This window comes from Mustelus asterias, chromosome 8, assembly GCF_964213995.1.
Source record: "Mustelus asterias chromosome 8, sMusAst1.hap1.1, whole genome shotgun sequence".
Taxonomy (NCBI): domain Eukaryota; kingdom Metazoa; phylum Chordata; class Chondrichthyes; order Carcharhiniformes; family Triakidae; genus Mustelus; species Mustelus asterias.
The window spans coordinates 107,603,919-107,628,038 of NC_135808.1; the positions used below are offsets into that span (position 1 = coordinate 107,603,919).

Genomic DNA, 24,120 nt, shown 5'->3' on the forward strand with positions numbered 1-24,120 from the left:
AAATCTGGGTGTGAAGTTGAAATTTATTTTTCTTGTTATTTACCCAAGTCACAGTGATACAGTTTCTGAAGTAGCACTTGTTGCTAAGGTTACTCATGTGGTTAAACCTTTTCTTAAATCTTTCTAAAGCCTTCAAAAGTGTGATGATTTACAGTTCTTGTAATAACCTGCTTGTATTCCTTCAGTAGCATCTAATCTTGTCAGTTATAGAACCATGTAGCACAGTTTTGTACCACTCCAGAATCCATTTGCACGGTGCTTAAATCACAAAAGGGTCACTTTATCAACTATGATGAGAAAGTTTGCTCCAGGCTAACAAGATGGGAGAACGGCAAGAGAACAGGGTAGAAATTCAACCTTGTTGCACTAGTTGTTAAACATGCATGACAGGGCCCAATTTTGGGGACCCACATCTTGCAACCCAAGGATATCAAAAGGGTGTTTTCAAGCTTATGTGGCAACCAATTAATCTATTTGAACCTTGCATTTAAATGTGTTTTATAAATATAAATTATAGGTGTAAAGACTGTTTCAGGCTCTATTGCTGAAATTGGTCTTCATTAAACACATTTACAAAACTGCTCTTGTGAACCCGGAAGAAACCCAAGTGCTTCATCTAGCTGCACAGCTCCCCTGAGTGCCATTTTCACCCCATATTGTCCTTCTGTTCTTTTGTCCCCCTTCTCTATGCCATTGCATTCCCAGCCCACTGGATACTCACCTGAGAAATACTTTTGACAAGACAGGAAGCCCAAAATTCAAAGTGACAGAAGGCCAAGCTGCCTGTGCTAGGTACGAGCTGCTTGCCAATGTTAATTTGGTGATTCACAGAAGCAAAATACTGTGAATGCTGGAAATTTGAAGTAAAAACAGACAATGCTGGAAATGCTCAGTGGGTCTGGCAGCATCTGTAGGGTGAGAAGCAAAGTTAAAGGATATACTTGCCATGGAGGGAGTGCAGTGAAGGTTCACCAGACTGATTCCTGGGATGGCAGGATTGTTATTTGAGGAGAGATTGGGTCAGCTGGGCCTGTATTCACTCGAGTTTAGAAGAATGAGAAAAGATCTTATTGAAACGTATAAAATTCCGACAAGACTTAACAGATTGGATGCAAGGATGATGTTTCCCCTAGTTGGGATTCTAGAGCAAGAGGTTGTGGTATCAGGACACTGGGTAGGCTAGTTAGGACTGATGACAAGAAACTTTGTCACTCGGGTGAACTTGAGGAACTCTGTGCCACAGAAGGTTGTGGAGGCCAAGTCACTGAATATATTTAAGAAGGAAGAATAGATTTCTTAACTCTAAAGGTGTCAAGGGGTATGGGGGGGGAGCATGGGAGTATGGCGTCAAGATAGAGGATCAGCCAAGATCATATTGAATGGTGGAACAGGCTGGAGGGGTTCAATGATGTTCTTTTGCTTCTATTTTCAATATTTCTACGTTAATGGCCAAAGTCTCCCAGTCTTTGGATCAGCAGCGGACCTTTGACCGAAGATACGGATTAAGACCCTGCGGAAATTGTGATGTGACCGACATGGGAGTTACCTGGGAAGTTTAAACTTCCAATGGAAAATTCCCCAGAAGCCTCTTCTTGAGTTAGAATCGGAGAGTTGGGACAGTTCTGTGCCAATTACCTGGATAGTTATCCAGGAAAGGTTAGATTAAAACCCAGTCAGGGTAACTCTGCAACTGACCGCCTCAGGCACTGCTCCATCCCCCCCGCAAGTGTTTCCTGGGGTACGCTGCATGGTACGTTCTGTGACAGCCGGGATCAGAAGATCCTGGAAGAAATGCACAGGATTGTTGGGTCAGGATTGCATGCAGCACCGCCGCTCAGAAGATTTGAGCCAATGTTTCAGCTGTGTGACCTTTCAACCTGAAGAAAGGTCACAGGCCTAAATTCATAACTGTTTCCCCGCACCGAGTATTTACAGCATTTTCTGTTTGTATTACTGAAATGAGACCTTAAGCCCAATTTGAGCAATGCCTTATACTCTTGCTTCAAGTGGGATTTCACACCCCTCTCGGTGTGGAATATCATCGGCATCCCGAAACACACTGAGGGGGGAGTAAGAAATTTGATCATCCTGAGGTGCCTCGGGGCATTTGATGTTTGTCCTCTGTATTTATGTTTCCAGAGGGGCTAATTTGGTTTGCAGGTTACAAGGGGGGGATAACTATGACCGTTGACATTTGAAAAGTGGAGAGAAGAGTCCTAGGTGCAGTTTACCTGAAAATGCTATTGTATTCCAATTAGAATCATAGAATCATGAATCAGTGCAAAAGAGGCCCTTCAGCCCATCGAGTCTGCACCGACAGATTAGAAACACCTGAACTCCCACCTAATCCCATTGGCCAGCACTTGGCCCATAGCCCTGAATGTTATGATGTGCTAAGTGCTCATCCAGATACCTTTTAAAGGATGTGAGGCAGAGAACAAATGAAGAATGATCATTTGGAATCCTCTGCAGAATAGCTTATAGGGACACCATAATGATGAAACAGCAACTTATTTCAATGGCATGGTAAAGGGAGATGGTGATTGCAAATTAAACCTCTTGAACAGCAGTGCTTCTCTTGCAGAGCCCAGCAGATACCAGAAGATAGGGACTGGGAGCGAGACTGTTGTCGGTTGATCCCTCAAAGACAACGTAATTAAACCCTAGGGAATGGTTTTCAGCTCTTCAGTTAGGACAGCTAAAGTAAAGAGCTGGATGTTAAACTAAATAGAGACCCGATAATGTCTTCCAACATGTTTACTAAAACTAATTTTGTAGAAGACGATTCCCGAGTGAATAATAAAACAAAATGAGGACTAACTCCTTAGGCAGAAAGTTGAATGATGGTGGATAAGCCAAGGCATTGCACAGAATTGGTAGATTAGTTGAAGAGAGATTCATTTGAATATTACCCCTGGTTTTAATCAATATCTTGTTTTTTTTTCCCCCTTCCCTGGCAGGGTTTCATCTGAGTGGAACTGTGACCGAACCAGGCACCCAGTCGGAACCTGAAATGATCTACAGAGTCGCCATCAGTTTTGACCGCTGCAAGATCACTTCTGTAACATGTGGCTGTGGCAACAAGGACATTTTTTACTGCGCCCATGTAGTGGCACTTTCCCTGTACAGAATAAGAAAGGCTGACCAAGTCAAACTGCGCCTTCCCATCTCTGAGACACTTTTCCAAATGAACAGAGACCAGCTTCAGAAATTTATTCAGTATTTAATCACAGCCCATCACACAGAAGTACTTCCCACAGCACAGAAATTGGCTGATGAAATCCTATCGTCCAATTCGGAGATCAACCAAGTACATGGTAACTATTGTAAGGGTCCCTTCCCCTCCCCCATTTATGGATGTCATTGTATTGTGATGTGTGTGTCCAGTTAGTACCATGGGCAGGGCATAATCCTGGACCAGAACACTATTCTGGAAACTTCATATGATTCTTGTAAGTACAATTTATTGATGCAAACAAAATATGTGTGAAGTATAATAAAATATCAAAAGACTAATAAAAGAGAAAGTGTTTTTGATGGAAGCACATTTCCATTAAATTCATATTTAGTTGTACAAGCCAATCCATTTTGGAAAGTACAGCAATCTTACAAATTTTATTATTTCATTGCTTCCATCTATAATCTTTGAAAATGCTTTGAATTGTTAAGATCTATTTGACTCTTGTGACCAGTGAATGGAAGAAACAATCCTATGATACCTTATTGCTTTTTGTCAATTTTCGCCCCTTCTCAAGATATTGATTCCTTGCTGAGGTGCTGTTTCTTGAACACTTATCACCTTCTGCTGCCTAAGGCCGAGTTCTTCCGTTTATGTGGGATCAATGGCACTTGTGCCGCTTGATATTTGACTGTAAAGTAAAAGTAAAGTTTATTTATTAGTGTCACAAGTAGGCTTACATTAAATCCCCCAGTTGCGCCACACCGGTGCCTGTTTGGGTACACTAAGGGAGAATTTAGAGTGGCCCATCCACCTAACCACATCTTTCGGACTGGACAGACCAATATGGACCTTAGTCGATATTTATACTAAGACCGTAAATAGCAAAGAGTGACCAGCAGGAAAAGTTCTACTGTGACAATGTCTGGCTGCAACTCTGACACGGACTGCAAGAAGGTTGCAATACTTGGGTGTTTAACAAGAACAGTTTTAAACAGGCAAGAAAGTGGCAGCCTAATTGCATTCTGAGATAGGAGTCCATTATAATCATCTTCATTCAAATTCTTCTGTGATCGGTACAAAGGTTCAATTTAAAAATCAAAGCTTGGGCTCTAATTAATGCTCCAATGTTATGTTTAAAGTTTAAATGGAAATTTCCCTGTATTCATATGGCAATGTGTTAAGAAATTACTTTGTGCGTCTGGTGTTTACAGCCTCATTAAATATGGGAAAAGGATAATGTCGAGGCAACAATGATCCTTGTATTCTTGCACTTGGATTGTCAGGGCGGTGCAGGTCTGAGGAAAAATACTGCTTCAGAAGGAATCAAAGTATGAAGGAGTTAATTTGACCAGTCTTGTATACTTATTGGAGACTTCTAAAAGGGCAGTCTGCTAACTGATGGCCATGTACATCCCTCCTGTCTGCAGATTTAACATGGAAGGTTAGACAGATGTTGAAGCTTTTTGAACACTTAAACAAATCACATGCACTCAAGGTTGGCACTGTGGAAGGGCAAGCCAGTTTTCGGGAGGTGAAACATAGAAAAATGAAAGTGGGGTTAAATGTAACCCACTGGGCAAGTTATTCCATACAAGTATAAGTTGACTGGGGATTCCTGCACTGTCTGAACTTGTTGATTAGGTTGTGGCCTTATTCAAAATAATGCTCACTTCATCTCCCAATAATTAAGCTTTTGATTTGGTGGCAGCAGCTTTTTGACTTGCAAGGAAAAAGCTCTCAAATTCTGCTTTGCAAAATAAACTAATTGGGCAGCCGAACTGATATTAAGTAAGTGGCTTGTTTGCTTGGTTCAGTGCAATGGCATTGCGAGTTGCATTACTTTAATTTTGCCTACAGTACCTTTAAATTTCTGCCTTGTTCCTGCAAGGTTTCATAAGCTCTGCACACTTCTTTTAGGTTCATTGCTTAACTGATTTAAACAGCTTTTGTACTGATACTCCAGTGTAGAGAGCTTCTGTTCAGTGAAGCTGATTTCTGTAGCACAAGTATCTGCTTCTGTTCCTTTTAATGTTCTTGATGCAAATGTACTGAGATTGAATGGAATTCAGAAGAATAGGGGATTGACACTGTGTTGCAAATAAAGAGGTGATCATGTTAGATTGTGCTGTGTAGGTTAATATATTTGTCATTATAGGTGTCAAAAATTATTAGCATATCCGTAGGAGTTGCTGATGATTTTTGACATCTTGCATACCAGTCCCGGATATTGTGTAGGCGAGGGGAACCAGAGAAAGGTGCTAAAGTCTGTTATGATGAAAATCGGCTGTCTAATAAGTGCTTTATTTTTGCTGCATGATTTTGTATTTGTGAAGGTGAGGACATTAAAGTCGGAAAGTGAAATGTGGCACCTAATGTTGGGATTGAATGCAACTGAGATAAGAGTGTAGCTTTTTCCATTATCCTGCCAAATATGCCTGTATACTTGACCTCATAGATTCACCTTTTCTGCATCAGGTGACATTTTCCTCCCTAATTTATAGCCTCCCTTAGTCTTTTTGGATGTTGACCATTTAATGTGGAAAAACTGCAATCGACCTAATTCCACAAGGAAACTACATTAAAACTGCTGAAACTCCTTTTTTGCAGCAGATGGGGGAAACTATAATCCCAAGTTAATTAACATTGCCTGTCTTCGCTCCTGCCTTGGCTCATCTGCTAAAATCCTCATTCGTGCCTTCATTATCTCCAGACTTGCCGATTCCAATGCATTTCTGGCTGATCTCCCAAATGCTACCCTCTGTAATTTTGATCATCCAAAACTCTGCTGTCCTTGTCATAACTCGCGCTGAGTGCCATTCATCAATCACTCCTGTACTTGCTGACTTGCATTGACTCCTGGTCAAGCAACACTTGATTTTAAAATTCTCATCCTTGTTTGCAAAAGTCTCCATGGCCTTGTTCCTCCCTATCTCTGTGCTCTCCTCCAAGCCAACAACCCTATGTTATCTACACTTCTCTAATTCTGGCCTCTTGAGCAATCTCAATTTTAATCACTACAACATTGTTGGCCAAAACCTCAGTTGCCTTGGCCCCAGGTTCTGGAATACTGTCCCTATATCTCTCTATCTTGCTTTCTTCCTTTAAGACGCACCTTAAAATTGACCTCTTTAATCAAACTTTTGGCCATCTGACCACATATCTCCCTATGTGGCTAAGTATCATATTTTGTTCTGTAATACTCTTGTGAAGTACAGTGGGATGTCTTATGTTAATGGTGTTTCATAAATACAAGTTGTTGTTGAGCCCAGGTCCAGTGAGGCTCATTGTTGCAATTAATTTACTGACTTTCTAATTGTCAGAAATGGATGCCATTGAATAGTTTTTATTGCAATCTGATCGATATCACAATACAATGGTCCTCACTATCACATCAAGTACACTGTATTGTCTTTCTTGCAACCTTACCATCTGGTCATCTGTTATCCCTAATTTATGCAGTCTCTTTCACATTCCTTGTGAATTATTTTGCTGACGCTGATTCTCACTCTCATTTAATGATATCACCACTATCACCATGAATAATGTGGTGTCTTAAACTCTGATCATAAAATCATAGAATCCCTAAAGTGCAGAAGTAGGCCATTCATCCCTTTGCGTCTCTACTGTTCAACAGAGCATTCCCCCTCCCCCACCTTCGTTCTATCCCCTTTATCCCACACATCGACCCCCAACTAATCCCCCTCATCTACACATCTTTGGACACTATGGGGCAATTTAGCACGGCCAATCCACCTAACCTGGTTTGCATTATTCTAACCATTCAGTGATACTTATTATGGCCAAATCTCTCTTACCCTTTACTGCCTGCTCTTCCTCACTGCCCTATCATCCTACATTATATGGTCCTTATACTAATAAACAGGATTGTTAGAGGCGGTTTATTTTTTATCATCACAAACCATGATTTTGATGAAATTGAAGATCTCTCAAAGTCCAAATACTGGCATAATTAGGTTGTCACAAACCAGTCATGTGAATTGTTTGGTCCCAATGCAGTAGTGTTGAGGTGATATTCAGCCAGTTAAATCTGTGCAGCTGTCATCAGGGATATGCTCACACTTCAACGCAGTACATTCGCTCCATGTGAAATTGCAGGCATGAACCTGCAGCCCAACTTGGAAAATGTTTGTATCCGCATCACCTTAACTTTGCCAAGGACATCTGGTACTGCACCCATGCTACCTGACTTAGAAGCCTTAAAGATTCTGGAATAAAGAACTGGTGTAAGTTGCACCAGACTGTAGTATCTTTCAATATTTACAGTTCTATCCCTTCTTGATCAGCAAATAACCAAAAAAATCTTTTTTAAAACTGATACCTGAATTCAAAATCCAACATTCCCAAAGGTGTAACATTTACAGAAGGTTAAAAAAAATTAAATTTGTTGTTGTATCTCTCACTTGTGTGTGCACCAGGGGAAAAGGTGTCAACAGTGAACCATGGAGTTGTGGGACCTCATCGGGTCTCCCAAGTCTCGTGCACTTGGTGAAACTTCAGTATGTGATTGCCATCTTATCTCCTACTCCCCATCTTCTTCCCCCAACCACCATTGCAAGTATGGAGGGCTCCATTTCCCACAGTTTTGACTGACACAGAAAGCATCCTTGTTGTAATATATATTACTTGTCACTGCCTGAAAGCTGTCGGGGAACACTTGTTAAAAGAATCGCAGGGATAGCACTCACTTCTGCAGCCAGGAAAGTGAGAAAAGAGACTGCTGTTCACTATTAGAGACTGGAGAGACTTGGGAGCAATTGATGTTTGGAAAAGAAGTTAGTTATCCTGTACTGCATTAAAACAAAATAGTTAATCATGCCACATGTACAAACGTTGTGCAGGAGGACTGATTTATTTGCAACTTCCTCAAAAACAATATTTTTATTTGCCTAATTTCTAATGAGATGCAGTGATGACACAGTGCTTTAACTGTAACTGTGGTTATAGTCAGCACTTAGCAACATTATTTTTCTGACTTTTATTAATACTCTATTAACTGGCAAATACATATTTCAGCTGACAAGGCACCATGAAGTGCAGAGTGCGGTATTATTTCTGATGTCTGTTTGAATGTATTTTTAACCCTGCTCATGGTTGGCGTAGGATGATAGTCTGGATCTTCGCTTCCCAGGTGGATGTGTAGAGCTGGGAAATGCTCTGGCTCACCATGTCCGCATCGGGGGGAAAATGCCATGGATCCGTGATCCGTTTAGCATTTTGGGCATCTCCCGGAGTCTCCACAACTCAGTGAAAATCCAGGTCATTGCCTCAGTTATATAATTCACAATTCACTTCTCTTCCCACTGTTGACAACTCTGTTCTCCTATGCTTAACCCATCTCCTTGGCATGATGGGCGATAGCTCTCATGAACTGTGTTTTAGATGTCAGAAGGGTACAGTGGACTGCACTAAATATCTGGAAGCAAAATTCTGAAGTTGGAGCATACACATGGTGGTGCTTGAGTTTCTTATTATGAGTCTTAAAAGAAAATTGTTTTATATAAATTCAAATACCCAGGCACTGCTCAAAAACTGCTTCTTAAAATTCAATAGTATTACTGGCATAAGGTAATTTATGCAAAATATTTTATTCTACATCTTCCTGTTCAGTGAGTATAAAGCACAGCTTGGGGTTTACAGATTTTTACCATGGTACAATATTAAGATAGAATAAGAGAAATTGGATTTTGTTTCCATCCCCAGCTCCTATTTATCTTGCAGATAATGGAGGGTGCTGGGGTAAGCAACATTATCATTTTTGTGTAGCAGAGCCAGTGGCATACTTTAGAAATTGAGATTCTACCATTTAACATACGCAATGTGCACTTGGCCACAAAACACATTTTCTGACTGTGAGCTTGGGGAGCAAAATTGAAAGTATTTTTTTTTAGGAAAGCAAGAAATTGCTGGGCGCATTAAATTATTAATTCTCTACTTGCATTCGCTCTAGGAAATTCCTAAGCCCATGACAATAGCCGAGAATGCAACTGCATTAGAATTAATCTCCGGGGCTGATTTTAACCTGAATAAGTGGCAGGGAGTGGGTTAATGAGTGGGTCATGCAATTAGGAAAAGGGAGACCATAAATACCCTGGCCCACAATAGCAAAGTTTGGACTTGCCTGCTGGAGCTTGTTCTGTCTTCAAGCCTGCTTCTGTCACTTCCCCACTCAGGCCTTGTTAATAATTGCATTGGGGTCATTGCATTGGGACCCTCTTGACATGACAGGATCCTGAGTTTCAGTAAGATACAGGAGTGACTCACCACCCCATTCCCCCTCCCCACTCTTCCGCCAGCAAATTCCTGCTGGTTAAAATGGGATTTGAGTAAGTAAGCAGCCTTCTCATTTTCAACAGCCAACTCGCCCCATTTCTATCATTCGGTAATGTTAAAATCAAATAAAAATCTTGTTGTAAAATTCTTTCTATCCAGCCATTCTAAATCTGTTCCCTTTGAGGCTGTTGAACATAAAATACATTTCAAGATTATTGTTATTTTACTGCTGCTGTTGAGATTGGAATCTGGGTTGCCCCATTTACTTGATTGTTAAAGTAGAACGGCTTGAATAAGAAGATCATATCAGAACCCACATGGCACAAGTAGTTGTGTCAACAGGACAGACTCTGCATTTATACGACTGTTCAATTTTCTACGTGACTTGATTTATGTTTAAGCTGGAAAAATTGAGCAAAAGTTATGATTTGCATCTGCTTCATTTACCACCTGACTGTTATCTGTTTACATTGGTGCCAAATAAGTTGATTTTTTAATATTCTTCCCCAGGATGTGGTTGTCACTGACTTAGCTCAGTACTTTTCATGTACCTGATTATGTACCTTCGTGATTCCTAAGTGATTGAAAGGAAAGGACTCGCATTCATGCCATGCATTTCATCACCTCGGGATGTCCAAGCACATTTACAGCCAATTGAGCATTATTGTAATGTAGGGAAGCATGCCACCCAATTTGCTTGCAGTAAAGTCCCACAAATGATAGTAAAATACATGACCTGATCTGTTTTTGGAGATAGAAAAATAGGAACTAGAAGCAGAAGTAGGCCATTCAGCCCTTTGAGCCTGCTCTGCCATTCATTTTGATCATGGCTGATCATCAAATTCAATATCGAGATTCCCCCCCTTCCTCCCATATCCCTTTAGCCCCGAGAGCCATATCTAATTTCTTCTTGAAATCGGACAACGTTTTGGCCTCGACTACATTCTGTGGTAGTGAATTCCACACATTGTCGGTTCAGGGATATTACTGACCAGTTTCCTTCAGATTTTCCTTGTTTAATTTCCATTCAAAGCGTCTCTGTCTGATTGATGTGATACATTGGCTATTTGCTAATAGACCTGATGTGTTTTTTAATTAGCTGCTTGCGAATCTCCTATGTAATTGCTCACAGAAAAATCTCCTGATTTGTGTCTGTTTCTTTTTCTGTGCGCTCTGATATCTGGTTCCCCATCCTAGCCCAAAACTCTACAATTTCCTCCCTCCTTTCAACTGGCTTTTCCTCCTTTAATACATTCCTTAAAACTGAGCACTTTGATCAAGCTTTTAATCATCTGACTTAATATCTCCTTAACATGGCTCTGTCATATTTTGTTTTGCAGTGATTTTAGTAAAACAATTTGGGATGTTTTATTACATTAGGGGTATGATGTGAATCTAGGTTGTTGTGGATGTGGAAATGGTTCCATTGAATGTTATAATACAGGACCAGGTGGGAGGTCACTGAACAGGGGAGGGAGAGTCAACTGGAACAGTGGAATGGAGAGTATTCCGCCGCACTCCTAACTTTTGCCTTGGTGGTGCTGGTTGGCTTTAAGGCATCGGGAGGTAAGCCAAACAAGGAAGAATACCTTTTGTCTTTCTTTTGTAGTCAGGGTGACTGACTTGATGGGGTTTCTGTCAGCTGTTGACATCAGGTGTTTATTGCAGGGGATTCCATGATATTAATGCCACTGAAGTGATGAATTAAACATCTGACTTTATCAGACATGGTCATTGCCAGGCACAAATATTATTTGCTTCTATTCGCCGAGCCTGAGTGCTACATATGGGCATGATATACTTTATTTCTGAAAAGTTGTGAATGGAGTTGAATGTTTACAGTCATCAGTGACCATCCCCATTTCAGACCTCATGATGGAGGAAAGTCCGTGCGCAAGGGCATTGTTCTGAGGAACCTGTGCAAGGATATTCTGGGCAGAGATTATTGACCTCCAAGAAATCATCATCTTCTGATTTGATTTATTATTGTCACATGTATTAGTATACAGTGTAAAGTATTGTTTCTTGCGCACTCTGCAGGCAAAGCATACCACTAATAGAGAAGGAAAGTAAGACTCCCAACTACTGGAGAGTATTTCACTGATTCCCTTTGAATTCAGTTTTACTCGGGCTCCTCAGTGCCATATTTGATCAAAGCTACCTTATTGTCAAGTGACAATCAGTCTTATTTCACGTTTAGAAATTTGGCTCTTTTGTTCATCATTGGACCCAAGCTTTAGTGAGGTCTGGAGCCAAGTGGATCCAGGTTGAGTACTGGTGAATAGGTTATGGATGAATAAACTTCAAGTGGTAGCACTGCTGATGATTCTTTCTACGGCCTGGAAGTACCTGGGCAATTTTCCACATTATCTCATAGATGCCAATGCTCTAGTTGTGTTGGAATGGCCTGGCTTGAAGCATGGATAGTTCTGAAGCACAGGTCTTGGCTCAGATTGAATTGGTACATTGGGTATTTTACTGGAAGTGGATTTACTGAGTGCTGTGATTGTGCTCTGGTGTTATGCTATCCTTACACTGTGCTGAGCTTGCACCACCAGGTTGCATTTCGTCTCATTGCAGCCCTGTATGTTATGCCATCATGCTACCATTGCCATGTTCTGTTATACATTCTTTTTATTGTGATGATGATTGGCTTTTCTTCTACCAGATACTACACCACGACTGGGTTTTACTGTGGGATTAACTTTACCATGCTGTGTAAATTAGATAGATTTGCATATAGTCTAGATATTGTTTAATTTTAAGGCAAACTATTAAAATCATAACCAGTTGTGGCTCATTAGTAATGCTTGCTGGTGAGTGGGGTTTCAATATTTTGTGTGTGTGTGTGGTATTTGCTGTTCTGATAAACAAGGTTTGAGTCCAAATTATTTCTGTAACCAGAACATTTTCATAATCCTCAATAATTGACACCTACCTCTCCAGCCCTACCAGTGGTTGTAAGAGTAACCACCCCTCAATTATTATGCATCAGTTTCTTTCCAAAGCTCAGCAGAAGACCTGCCTGGTATCCCCATCAGCTGCACTAAGGGCATTCGATACAGACTACTCCACAGGCAGCGCGGTGGCACAGTGGTTAACACTACTGTCTCTCAGTGCCAGGGACCCAGGTTCAATTCCAACTTCAGGTCACTGTCTGAGTGGAGTTTGCACGTTCTACTCGTGTCTGCGTGGGTTTCCTCCGGGTATTCCTGTTTCCTCCCACACTCCAAAGATGTGCAAGTTAAGTGGATTGGACGTGCTAAATTTCCCCTTAGTGTCGCAGGATATGTAGGCTTGGAGGATTGGCGAAGTAAATGCACGGGGTTATGGGTGGGCCCAGGTAAGATTCGCTGTCAGAGAGTCGATGCAGACTCGATGGGCCAAATGGACTCCCCCTGCACTGTAGGGATTCTATTTTGTGATCAATTGATGATCAAAATGTAAAAATCAAACAACAGGGAATCAAAGTTTTTTTGAAGCATTGCGGTTTCTCTGCAAAATAGGCTGAAGAGCTAAGTGACACAAGAAGGAAGCACTACACCACCACTGGCAGACAGTTGGAATTGCACTGAGAGACGTTTAGAAGTTTTAAACATATTGCAGATGATAGTAGTGGTTAGCCCCTGATGGTCTTGTTGAGTTGTAGGATATCTTTTCTTTCTCATGTAATGAGTAATATGAATTTGCCATGATTACCATAATTGAGTTAGCTCAGTTATTTCTTGCTAAACAGACTTTTAAAAAAAAATTGTACTTGGATATAGGTGTTTCTGGCAAGGCCACGTTTATTTTCCATCTCTAGTTGCTCTGAGAGGTGATAGTGGGACCTTTGCTTTGAACCATTGGAACCTTTATGATGATGGTGATTCTAGCATTTTGACCTGGCAACAACAAAAGAATAGCAATTTGTGATGATATGTGCCTTGGAGGGGAACTTGGCAGAGGTTCCATTCCCATGACACTGCTGCCCTTAGCCTTCTTGGTGGTATTGGTCAGAGGACTCCGAGGTGCTGTTGAAATAAGCTTGTCAAGTTGCTTTCACAGTACACCAGTGGTTGAGGGGTGCCTATTGAGTCCACTGGTGGGGATATTGATCAAGTGGATTGCTCAGTCCCGAATGGTGTCCAATTTCTAGAGTGTTATTGCAGCTGCCTTCACCAAGGCATCTGGTGAGCATTCCATGCTACTCTTGACTTGAGCTTTGTAGATGGTGGAGAGAATTTGAAGAGTCACGAGGTGAGCCCCTCCTGCATAGTGCTCAGCCTTTGCCTTACTCATGTCATTACGGTGTTGATATGATTGCTATATTTTAGCATGTATACCATGGTGTGGTCCCCAGGGTCCTGATGGTGAGGGACTTGGCATTGGTGGTACAACTCCCACATGACTTCCCTGCTTTTGTAATCTATGCCTTGATTGATAAGGAGATTTGCAGTTTTTGTGAAAAACTGCACGTAATTGAAATTATTGGGACTTGTTAGAGATGATTATTGACTGAAGCTTGTGTGGCACAAATGTTATTTAAAAATGATGTCCTTGGGTTTGAATTCTATATTATTCTGTAGCTTACATTGAAACTATAAATCAATGGTCTTGATTTCTATTATATATTAGTTTTAATTATATTACTTATATTGCTTACCCTTTATAAAGCCTAGATTATCATAGAATCATAGAGCGCAAAAGAAGCCCTTCAGCCCATTGAGTCCATACCGACACACTAGAAACACCTGAACTCCCACCTAATCCCATCTGCCAGCAATTGGCCCATAGCCCTGAATGTTATGATGTGCCAAGTGCTCATCCAGATACTTTTTTAAGGATGTGGGGCAACCTGCCTCCACCACCCTCCCAGGCAGCACATTCCAGCCCACCACCACCCTCTGTGTAAAAGAGTTTTTCTTCACATCCCCCCCCCCCCCCCCCCCAAACCTCTTGCCCCTCACCTTGAACCCATGTCCCCTCATGACTGACCCTTCAGCTAAGAGGAACAGCTGCTCCCTATCGACTCTGTCCATGTCACTCATAATCTTACACACTTCAATCAGGTCACCCCTCAGTCTTTTCTGATCCAACGAAAGCAACCCAAACCTACGCAACCTCTCTTCATAACTTAAATGCTCCATCCCAGGCAGCATCCTGGTGAATTTCCTCTGCACCCCCTCCAGTGCAATCGTATCCTTCCTATGTGGTGATCAGAACTGCACACAGTGCTCTAGCTTTGGCCTCACCAAAGTTCTATACAACTCCAACATGACTTCCCTGCTTTTGTCATCGCTACCTTGATTGATAAAGGCAAGTGTTCCTAATGCCTTTTTCACCACACTACTAACGTGCCCTTCCACTTTCAGAGATCTGTGGACAAACACGCCAAGGTCCCTTTGTTCCACAGAACTTCTTAATGTCCTACCATTCATTGAGTATCTTCTTGTCAAATTACTCCTTCCAAACCCCTCACTTTTCAAGGTTGAATTCCATCTGCCACTTATCTGCCCATTTGACCATTCAGTCTATATCTTCTTGTAGCCCAAGACACACTGCCTCACTGTTAACCACCTGTCCAATATTTGTGTCATCCACAAATTTACTAATCCTACCCCCACATAGTCATCAATGTCATTTATATAAATAATGAATCATAGGGGGCCCAACACTGATCCCTGTGGTACACCACTGGACGTTGGCTTCCAGTCACTAATGCAGCCTTCTGTCACACCTTCTGCCTCCTACAACTGAGCCACTTTTGAATCCACTTTTTCAAATTACCCTATATCCCATGTGAATTTACCTTCTTTACAAGTCTCACATGTGGGACCTTGTCAAAGGCTTTGCTGAAATCCATATAAACTACATCCAAGATGGCGCCGGAGCGAGGCGACTTCTTGAAAGCTGTACCCAGCATACCTTCTAATTCTATCTTTTACTCTCGTTCTATGCTTCTAAAACTTCACTACATTCTGCACTCTCTCGTTTCCTTCTCTATGAACGATATGTTTTGTCTGTATAGCGCGCAAGAAACAATACTTTTCACTGTTAATACATGTGATTAATAATAAATTAAATCAAATTGACTGCATTACCCTCATCTACACAACTTGTCTCCTCCTCAAATTTCAATCAAATTTGTTAGGCATGACATCCCTCTGACGAAGCCATGCTGACTATCCCTGATCAAATTTTGCCCCTCAAAGTGGTGATAGATGCTCTCCTTCAGAAGTTTCTCAAATAGTTTCCCTACCACTGACGTGAAACTCACTGGCCTGTAGTTCCCTGGTTTATCTCTAAAACATTTCTTAAATAGTAGAACCACATTGGCTGCTCTCCTGTTGTCTGGCACCTACCCCAGAGGAAGATGGTAGGGAAGCTGCTGCAGGAGAGTAATTGAAGAGTAAGGGTGGCAGTATGAGTTGAGAAGGTACTCCTGGGGTTTGGAGGGGATTCATAGGATTGAGGAGCATGAAGGAAGATGCTTGGGGTAATAGCAAACTGAAAAGGAGAATAGGGAGCTTAGGACATGGTGTTTGTGATGTTTGGGTCCATTGAAAAAGAGATATCAGTGTCTAGCAGGAGTTGAAGGTATATATCAGTTATGGGAAAAAGTTGTGGTTTGCGGGGGAGGGGGCCCAGTGTGTGAGAGCAGCACAACAGGTCTGGAGGCAGCATTGAGAGTGAGTGAACTTGGCAGCACTGAGATAGTGCTGGTGAGCTGTGGATGTATGGTCGGGTGGGGGATGCAGGAAGACAGTGTTGGTATTCTTGGAAGGGGGCATGTTCTTGAGCTATATGGTAACAAAACTTTGGGAAAATTTTATTATTTTCTTGCTTTGAACCTGCTCACTGGAGACAGTTACTTAAGCTGAGTTATGGTTCTGTGTAACAGATTCTTTTGATTCCTTGGCCAAGTTGCCAATCTTGTGCATGCCAGATTAGTGAGCATGAGCAAGCTTTTTGACTGATGCTAACATGATTAAAGCATACCCAGAATCGCTTTGTGGGATAGTCAACAGGTTTGGCCTGCAATTCAGATGAAGTTTTCCCCCCCCCCCCATCTCTAGTCTGGGAGCATTAAAGCTATTTATCACACCCTCCTCGTTGAGGTTGAGATTAACAAGTTCAGTACAAAAATTCCAGGTATGTAAAGCCACACTGCATAATCTAATTAAGAGAAGAGGCGGTTGTGGTGCTTTGAGAAGCGGGGAACAATATTTGTTGTCTGCAAAATAGATTAAAGGAGAAGCTACAAGAGTTTGAGAATTTTGTGGTTCGTTACTGATTGGACAGTCTGCAATTACTTTGACAGACCAGGATAGTGGGAGCACACTAGCTGTATGTTCGAATGCACTTGGGGGCAATGTAATCGGAGTAGGTTCCATTGTGTCAGTGTTATGGTTCAGGTCAGAAACTCGGAAGTGTTTTATGGAGCCTGCCTGGATCATAAGTTTCGCACCTTGAACTTGGCTAGGATAAGCATAATATGTTTCACCTCGGGTATGATTCAAATGACCGACTAAGGAGCTTTTATCAAACAAAGTTCATTTAAGAATATAGTTAACAGGTATGGAAAGAAAATTAGCAATAACTTTTATCAATTACAAATAAAAAAACAACAACCACAATAATGTATAACCCTCAACAAATGCATCTAAAATGTTCCAGTCAAATAAACTTGTCATAGACAAAACCCTTTAAACAGGTTCAACACAGCAAAAACCAAAGCTCATGTGATACTGGAATTGAGTCCTTTGGTTGGAGAATTGAAAACTGTCTTGTAGTTCTAGTAGTCCTCTTGACACACCCAGAACAGTTTGAAGTCAGAACAGCTTCCCAGAGTAGATTCTAGTCAAGCCACCAACAGCAGATTTTTTACTCTAGGAAGGCTTTCGGCTTACCCGCAGAATTTCTAAAACCAGGGAGAGAGATAGAGGCACTTCTTTTCAGCTTGCTGTCCCTTCTAAAAAAAACTAAAACTCAAAGCTACAGCTCAGAACTGAAAATGAAATGACTCCTGTCGTCTGACCTGCCAACCAGTTTTCCTCCTAACAATGCAGAGCCATAAAAGATCCCACAGTAAAAATAAACACACCCCTGTTTAAGCAGCAATAAAAGTTCACCTCCAGACAAGCCAGTGCCATAATGAAAAAAACAACTGAAGCCAAAAAGGCCTGCTTACAACTGCAGAAAACATTATGTGGAAAAAAAAACATCTCTTGAAGATATACTAACATCACAGTCAGTTCCACTGAATTAGAGGTATGCTCAAATTCTTCATCTCCGGTAGCTACAGAAATAATTTTGGACAATACATTCTCATCAGTTCAGATTTTTATTGCGCATTATGCTCTTGAGTCCCTGGAATCCTCACCGCTGTAGATGAACAAAACCTTAGCAATGATGCCCACTTCGTCATTGAGAGCTCTACTTCCTGTCATTGTGTGACTTCTGACAATGTAAAGACCTGTTTTTTCTCTGACATATATATATACAGAAAGTGGGATGGGAGGGAGGAATCATAAGGTTTATATCTTGCCTTTTCTAACACATGTCAATTTCACTAGTATCTTTTATCATTGGCCAATATAATGAACAGATAGCTCATTTGACTATAGACTCTTTACATGAAGTCTGGATATGTGTGCATGTGTAAACTGTATGTGCATTATGATCCCCGCAGAAACAAAACTTTTAAAAAGATATTTGAATTTGGGTGGATTGGCCATACTAAATTACCCCTTAGTGTCCCAAGATATGTAGGTTATGGAGATTAGTGGGGTAAATGCACGGGGTTATGGCGATAGGGCGGGGTTGAGCATGGGGAAAATGCCCAGTCAGAGACGCGATAGGCTAAATGGCTGCCGCCTGCACTGTAGAAGTTCTATGATTCTAATTTCTAGTGCCTGGGAGGATCACGAGACAAGATTTCAGGTTTTAAAATTTTTACTGTAACAAATAAGCTAAAAGCAACATTATCTGAACACTACTCAGTCAGCAACTTGTACTCTAAATTACAAAAACAATATTTGCATACCCTAAATTACAAAGATCTCGTGTTTATATGTGTGTGCGCACGTGCGTGCCTGTGTGAGAGGGGAGTGCGCGTGTGTCTGCTGCTTTTGAGTGAGAGTTTGTAGGTGTGTATGTTTGAGGATCCAACTCTCCAGCAGCATCCCTAATAGTAAACAAATGTGTGAGCATTACTCCTCCCATTAAAAATGACAAAAAGGTAGAATTTAAGTATTTCTTCAATAGGAGAACATTTTAATTATAATAAACCTACCATATAGAAATAGAAAGGACTTTAAAAAAAAATATTTTTGGATGTTTGTTCCTTTGTTCAAAAATAATACTTTTTGTAGTTTAGCTCTTCACCATAATACAAATGTTTCCATCAGTACTCTTGGGAGGTGAAAAGGTTTGGGAAACCCTGTATAGAGGTTGAAATAACTCCTCCAAGGCCGGTGTCCCTTATTTACACAGTAAGTAACACTCAGACAGGAGCCTCCTCATACAGAGTATAAACCCGGGGTGCCCATAACTCTGACACTCCACATTATGTACACATGCAGGGTTCCCTGATTTGATGAGCCATTACTGCCTCAATCAGGGAGCTTGTGTTCTAGGAGGTACACATCATGGGCCTTGTTGAAGCCATTACAGAAGTTTCCAGAATTTTGTGTTTCCACAGGCAGGATTACGGTAACTGCTGAAAGGACCAGAGCAAAGAGAAGGAACATCTTTTCTAAGTTGCAAGTAGTTACGCAATGGAATGCATGATCTAAAAGTTTGACAGGCAAAAGATGCAGAACTTAATTAGAAAGTTCTTTCAAAAGAACGTGTAGAGGCATGGATTGGCTGAATGGCCTCCTGTTCTATATGATTCTATGGTCTTATTTAGGTGGAAATTAACTACCACTTTTGCCTACAAAACCACTAACTACATTTAGGAATTATTATTGGCTGAACTAAATTAATTTTGTCAGACGTGATTTTCCTTTAACAAATTTGTGCTGGTTGTCCGATGAATTACTAGTTCACCTGTTTTGGTGATGTTGGTTAAGGGAAGAATGTTGCCCTGGACACCAGGAGAACTCCGTTTTTCTCTGCAGTGTATCTTGGGTTCTTTTACTTACATTTAATCAAGCAGACTAGGCCTCGATTTCAATTTTTATTCTCAATGACATCTCTGATAATGCACCAGACTAAAGGAGCAACCTAGATTATGAACCCTCGAACCTTTGTTTTGGAATGACCCAAGTGTTCTTGAAAGGTGAATGAAATGCAATTTCTTTCTATGATTCGTTAAAGCCACCCTGGAAAACTAACCAAATCTGACGAGTTGCTTCAGAAAAACTGGCACATCCTTAAAAATTGATTAGCCCCGATTAACACCTTATGATATGTGAGTATATAGATTTTGTCATTCAAGGCAGCATTCTGTAGCAAGACATGTGGACCAGAAAGAGGATTGGGGGGGGGGGGGTGGTGCTAGTGAGTGGTGAACAAAACCAAATGAAAGGATTAAAAATGCAAATAGAAATAAAGAGACACAATTGGTGTTAGTTTCCAGGGGTTCTGTGAATCAGCTTTCTTGAAAACAAAATTGTGCATTCAAATAATGCATCCTATTGAACTTTAGGTCCTTTTGTACCTCAGAATTAATAGATTTTTCATCCTTAAGCAAGGAAATCAAAAATAGAATAATCAGACTATGAATATGCCAAAAAATCATTCTCAACACATCCTCCAGTTCAGAGAAGTTAGATTCCTGTGAAGCATCCTGGTGGATGTGTAAAACTGTTTGACTGATTGAACCTTGCATCAAAATTTTAATCTTTGAAACTTGTGTACTGTCTCGGGGTATTTTGCAAACTGCAAGTAATTACAATTCTGGTGGGAGCAATTATAAGTGAAGAAGCAATGAAACCACATATGTAGAGTATTGACTTGGAGCGCAATTTCTATTAATGCATAACTATACCAATTCTAAATCAACCAAATGACTATAATGCTTGCGCAAACCTAAGAGCAGTTGGTTCAAGAGTTAAGTTTATAAAGACTTGTAAGCAGGTCTCCTGCCTACCATCTGGAGGAAAGATGGTTTCTTTCTCTGGAGAAATACTTGGAAGGAATACACAAATTATCTTTGCAAACAAAAGTATTGGGGCTTGTTGGCGGACAGCAGCAGGGTGGCAAACTGCACAGCATTTCAAGTCTTGCATTTTGTGTGGTGTGAAAACAGCATATTCTTCGCAATAACTATAATTATATTCATGTTTTGTTCTAGAAGGGAAACGTCAAAATAAACTCTGAAATGCGGTCTGAATTCTACAATCTCAGCGGAATCATTGTAACCAATGCTGCTGCCTTTGTGGCATGTAAACAGGGTAATTTAACCTGATTGTTTATGGTGAAATGCTGTCAGTTTGATTTGAGCGTTCCCGAACTGGAGCAGTTGCATTTCAAAACACAAATTATGTTTGTACATTATTATAGGTCATTGCAGTTTTAATGGGATTAATGTTAAAAGAAAACCTGTCGAGGTTTAGATCGGTGGGCAAAAACGGTGCAAAACAACAAGTTTATCTGCAAGCTCTGGTTTAAGAGCAAAGGCTGTATTGTAAAAACAGCAAGACATGCAAGTTTTTGTTTTAATTATTTAGCTGACGGTGACAGACTGTTACCTATTTCCAGACATTCATTACTCATTGATGTATTTTCTTGCTTATGGCTGTAACACCACATTCTGCACTCTCTCATTTCCTTCTCTATGAACGGTATACTTTGTATAGTGCGCAAGAAACAGTGCTTTTCACTGTATGCTAATACACGTGATCAAATCAAAAGCAGACTGAGATACGAACTGACATGCAGGGCAATATGGTGGCAGACCATCTTGGTAGATCACAATATTCTCTTAAATTAAGTGAAATATCTTCGAGGGGCAGCATGGAAAGCTCTCATTCTTTTGATTTGATTTATTATCGTCACATGTATTGGTAGACAATGAGAAGTATTGTTTCTTGCATGCTACAGACAAAGCATACTGTTCACAGAGAAGGAAAGGAGAGAGTGCAGAATGTAGTGTTAGTCATTGCTACGAGGTAGAGAAAGATCAACTTAGTGCGAGGTAGGTCCATTCAAAAGTCTGGCAACAGGGAAGAAGCTGTCCTTGAGTTGGTTGATACGTGTCCTCAGACTTTTGCATCTTTTTCCCGACGGAAGAAGGTGGAAGAGAGAATGTCCGGTGCGTGGGGTCCTTGATTATGCTGGCTGCTTTGCCGAGGCAGCGGGAAGTGTAGCCAGTGTCAGTGGATGGTTTGCGTGATGGACTGGACTCAACCTCATTACTTGTGTTACAACAGACTTCTGAAGGAAATTACTCTCGGTACCTATACTGATTTCATGGAATTTTTTGCCTCTGATGAAGAGGCAGCGCTCCGAAAGCTTGTGCTACCAAATAAACCTGTTGGACTTTAACCTGGTGTTGTGAGACTACTTACTGTGCCCACCCCAGTCCAATGCCGGCAACTCCACATCATCATGAAAATGGATAAGGAATTGCCTGTCAGCATGACCTTGCTGACAGCATTACATAATGGGAAAGTTAGAAGGATGTAAATGTAGCCAGAAATTCGTATAGCCTCTAAATCTGCAGTGACAAAAAACTTTTAGGTTATCATAGATAAAATCATTAGAATCCTACAGTGGAGAAGGAGGCCATTCAGCCCATCGAGTCTGCACAATCCCACCCAGGCCCTATCCCCGTAACCCCACGCATTTACCCTAGCTAGTCCTCCTGACACTAAGGAGCAATTTAGCATGGCCAATCCACCTAACCTGCACATCTTTGGGCTGAGAGAGGAAACTGGAACACCCAAGGAAACCCACGCAGACACGGGGAGAATTTGCAAACTCCACGCAGACAGTGACCCAAGTTGGGAATCGAATGCGGGTCCCTTTGCACTGTGAGGCAGGAGTGCGAACCACTGTGCCACCATGCCACCCCTAAAGTTAAATGTATTAAAAAAAGGCTTCATAAAGACAGTTTCCAACAAAAGAATGAGAAGGCAAAATCATTGGCATATAAATTTTGTGTTGGAGCAGGAAATTGAATATGTGATTGGAAGGTGTAGCAACACAGTACCAAAACTCCCTTTCTTGATAACTGGCAAGGCCGATGTGCACACAGTTTTCTGTTTACAGCATTCCAGGGTAACTGATGATGGGTGGCAAGGTGGAATGTTGTCTGCATTACCTAAGGGATATGAAAATGGATGCAAAGAAAGGAGACAAGCCTCAAGAGAGCTGGATAAGATCAGTCAATGGTATCAGTTACACATGCATGACAAAATTATGTATGTAGCTGTTACACGGCAATCTGTTCCATCTCGACGACTTCCGCCACCCCCCCCCCCCCCCCCCTTGCAGTTTTGGGAAATGCAAAAGCCTTGTGACTTCGGGCAGCCATGTTATGCTCCTGATGTTAATTAGTAGCAAAGGCGATTAAAAAGGTCGCTGCGCTATTTGTTCTACACATCTGAGAGCAGCACATTGGCTAATAGTGTAGATTGCCCTATATTAGACTGAAGGAGGTGGAGAAAAAGTGCCTATAATCTTCCAAACCATGATCATGCTATCCTTACAATGGATGTCTCCACAGCTGATTTGACAGATCTGCAATTCGACTCATGCTCTTCTTTTGGGTGGGATTGTGGTCGGTGCAGGCTAAATGGGCCAAATGGCCTCCTTCTGCACTGCAGGGATTCTATGACTCTATGAATGCTGGAAAGCCAGTTCTCCATGGAAGTGACCATGTAGATACGTGACAGAGCATGCATGTATGGTTGGTGCCGATGTTGTTGAAAACAGGTAATTGAGCCCTGCTGCTTACTGCTAGGTCTGATTATGCATTCTTTCATCTGGTACCACACAGTGGTGTTTTGATAGCACCCCATTACATTCAGCTAACATTGATTTGCCAATGGACACCGCACTTGGTGTAGCTTCCAGTTAAGTGCTGTGATGCATGGAAGTGGAGTGAATATTGGTTTGTGGGGAATACTTTGCAGATCCCATCTACTTTAAGAATCTTCCTGTTCTGCAGAGCTCTTGGAAAGACTTCCTGTACATCCAGTTCCTCATTGGTATTGGTAAGGGATTTTGCGACTTCTCATTTCACAAGCATGCAATTTGTGGTCTCATTTGGGGAAAAGAAACCATGGAAAATGCATTAAACATTAACTGGGGAAAATACACTAGTATTTTAAATATCAGCTCAAACATGAATTATTAAAATAAATGTACAAATTAACCTGGAAAATTCAAAGACTTATACATTGCCACTTACAACATTAGACCAAATGTCAGCAATGTGAAATGAGGCCTGCTAAAGATCCTTGTCAATATATTGGATGCATAGTTAGGCTACTGCTCATTCTGACAGGAAGTAAAAATTGCAGACACATAACCGCTGAAGAAATTACCGTAGGGTGCAATGGAAACCCTGCAGAGGTGCTTGCTGCCTTATTTCCCAATTCCTGTTCATCTGAATCGTGCTGACAATTCCAATAATGCTGTGGGAAATCTTGTCGCTTATGTCATGTGCCTCCTTTACATCTGATACAAAACATGATTGCTATCTTTAAATG

General features: G+C 41.2%; 1 protein-coding gene across 3 annotated transcripts in view; it reads left to right on the plus strand.

Annotated features, from left to right (window-relative positions):
- Positions 1-24,120, plus strand: part of LOC144497425 (zinc finger SWIM domain-containing protein 5) — a 207,658-nt gene that overhangs the window by 121,661 nt on the left and 61,877 nt on the right. For all 3 annotated transcript variants that reach the window (XM_078218685.1, XM_078218686.1, XM_078218687.1), the window contains exon 2: positions 2,961-3,317. In XM_078218685.1, coding sequence (XP_078074811.1) covers positions 2,961-3,317 — 357 coding nt within the window. The remainder of the gene's footprint in view (positions 1-2,960; positions 3,318-24,120) is intronic.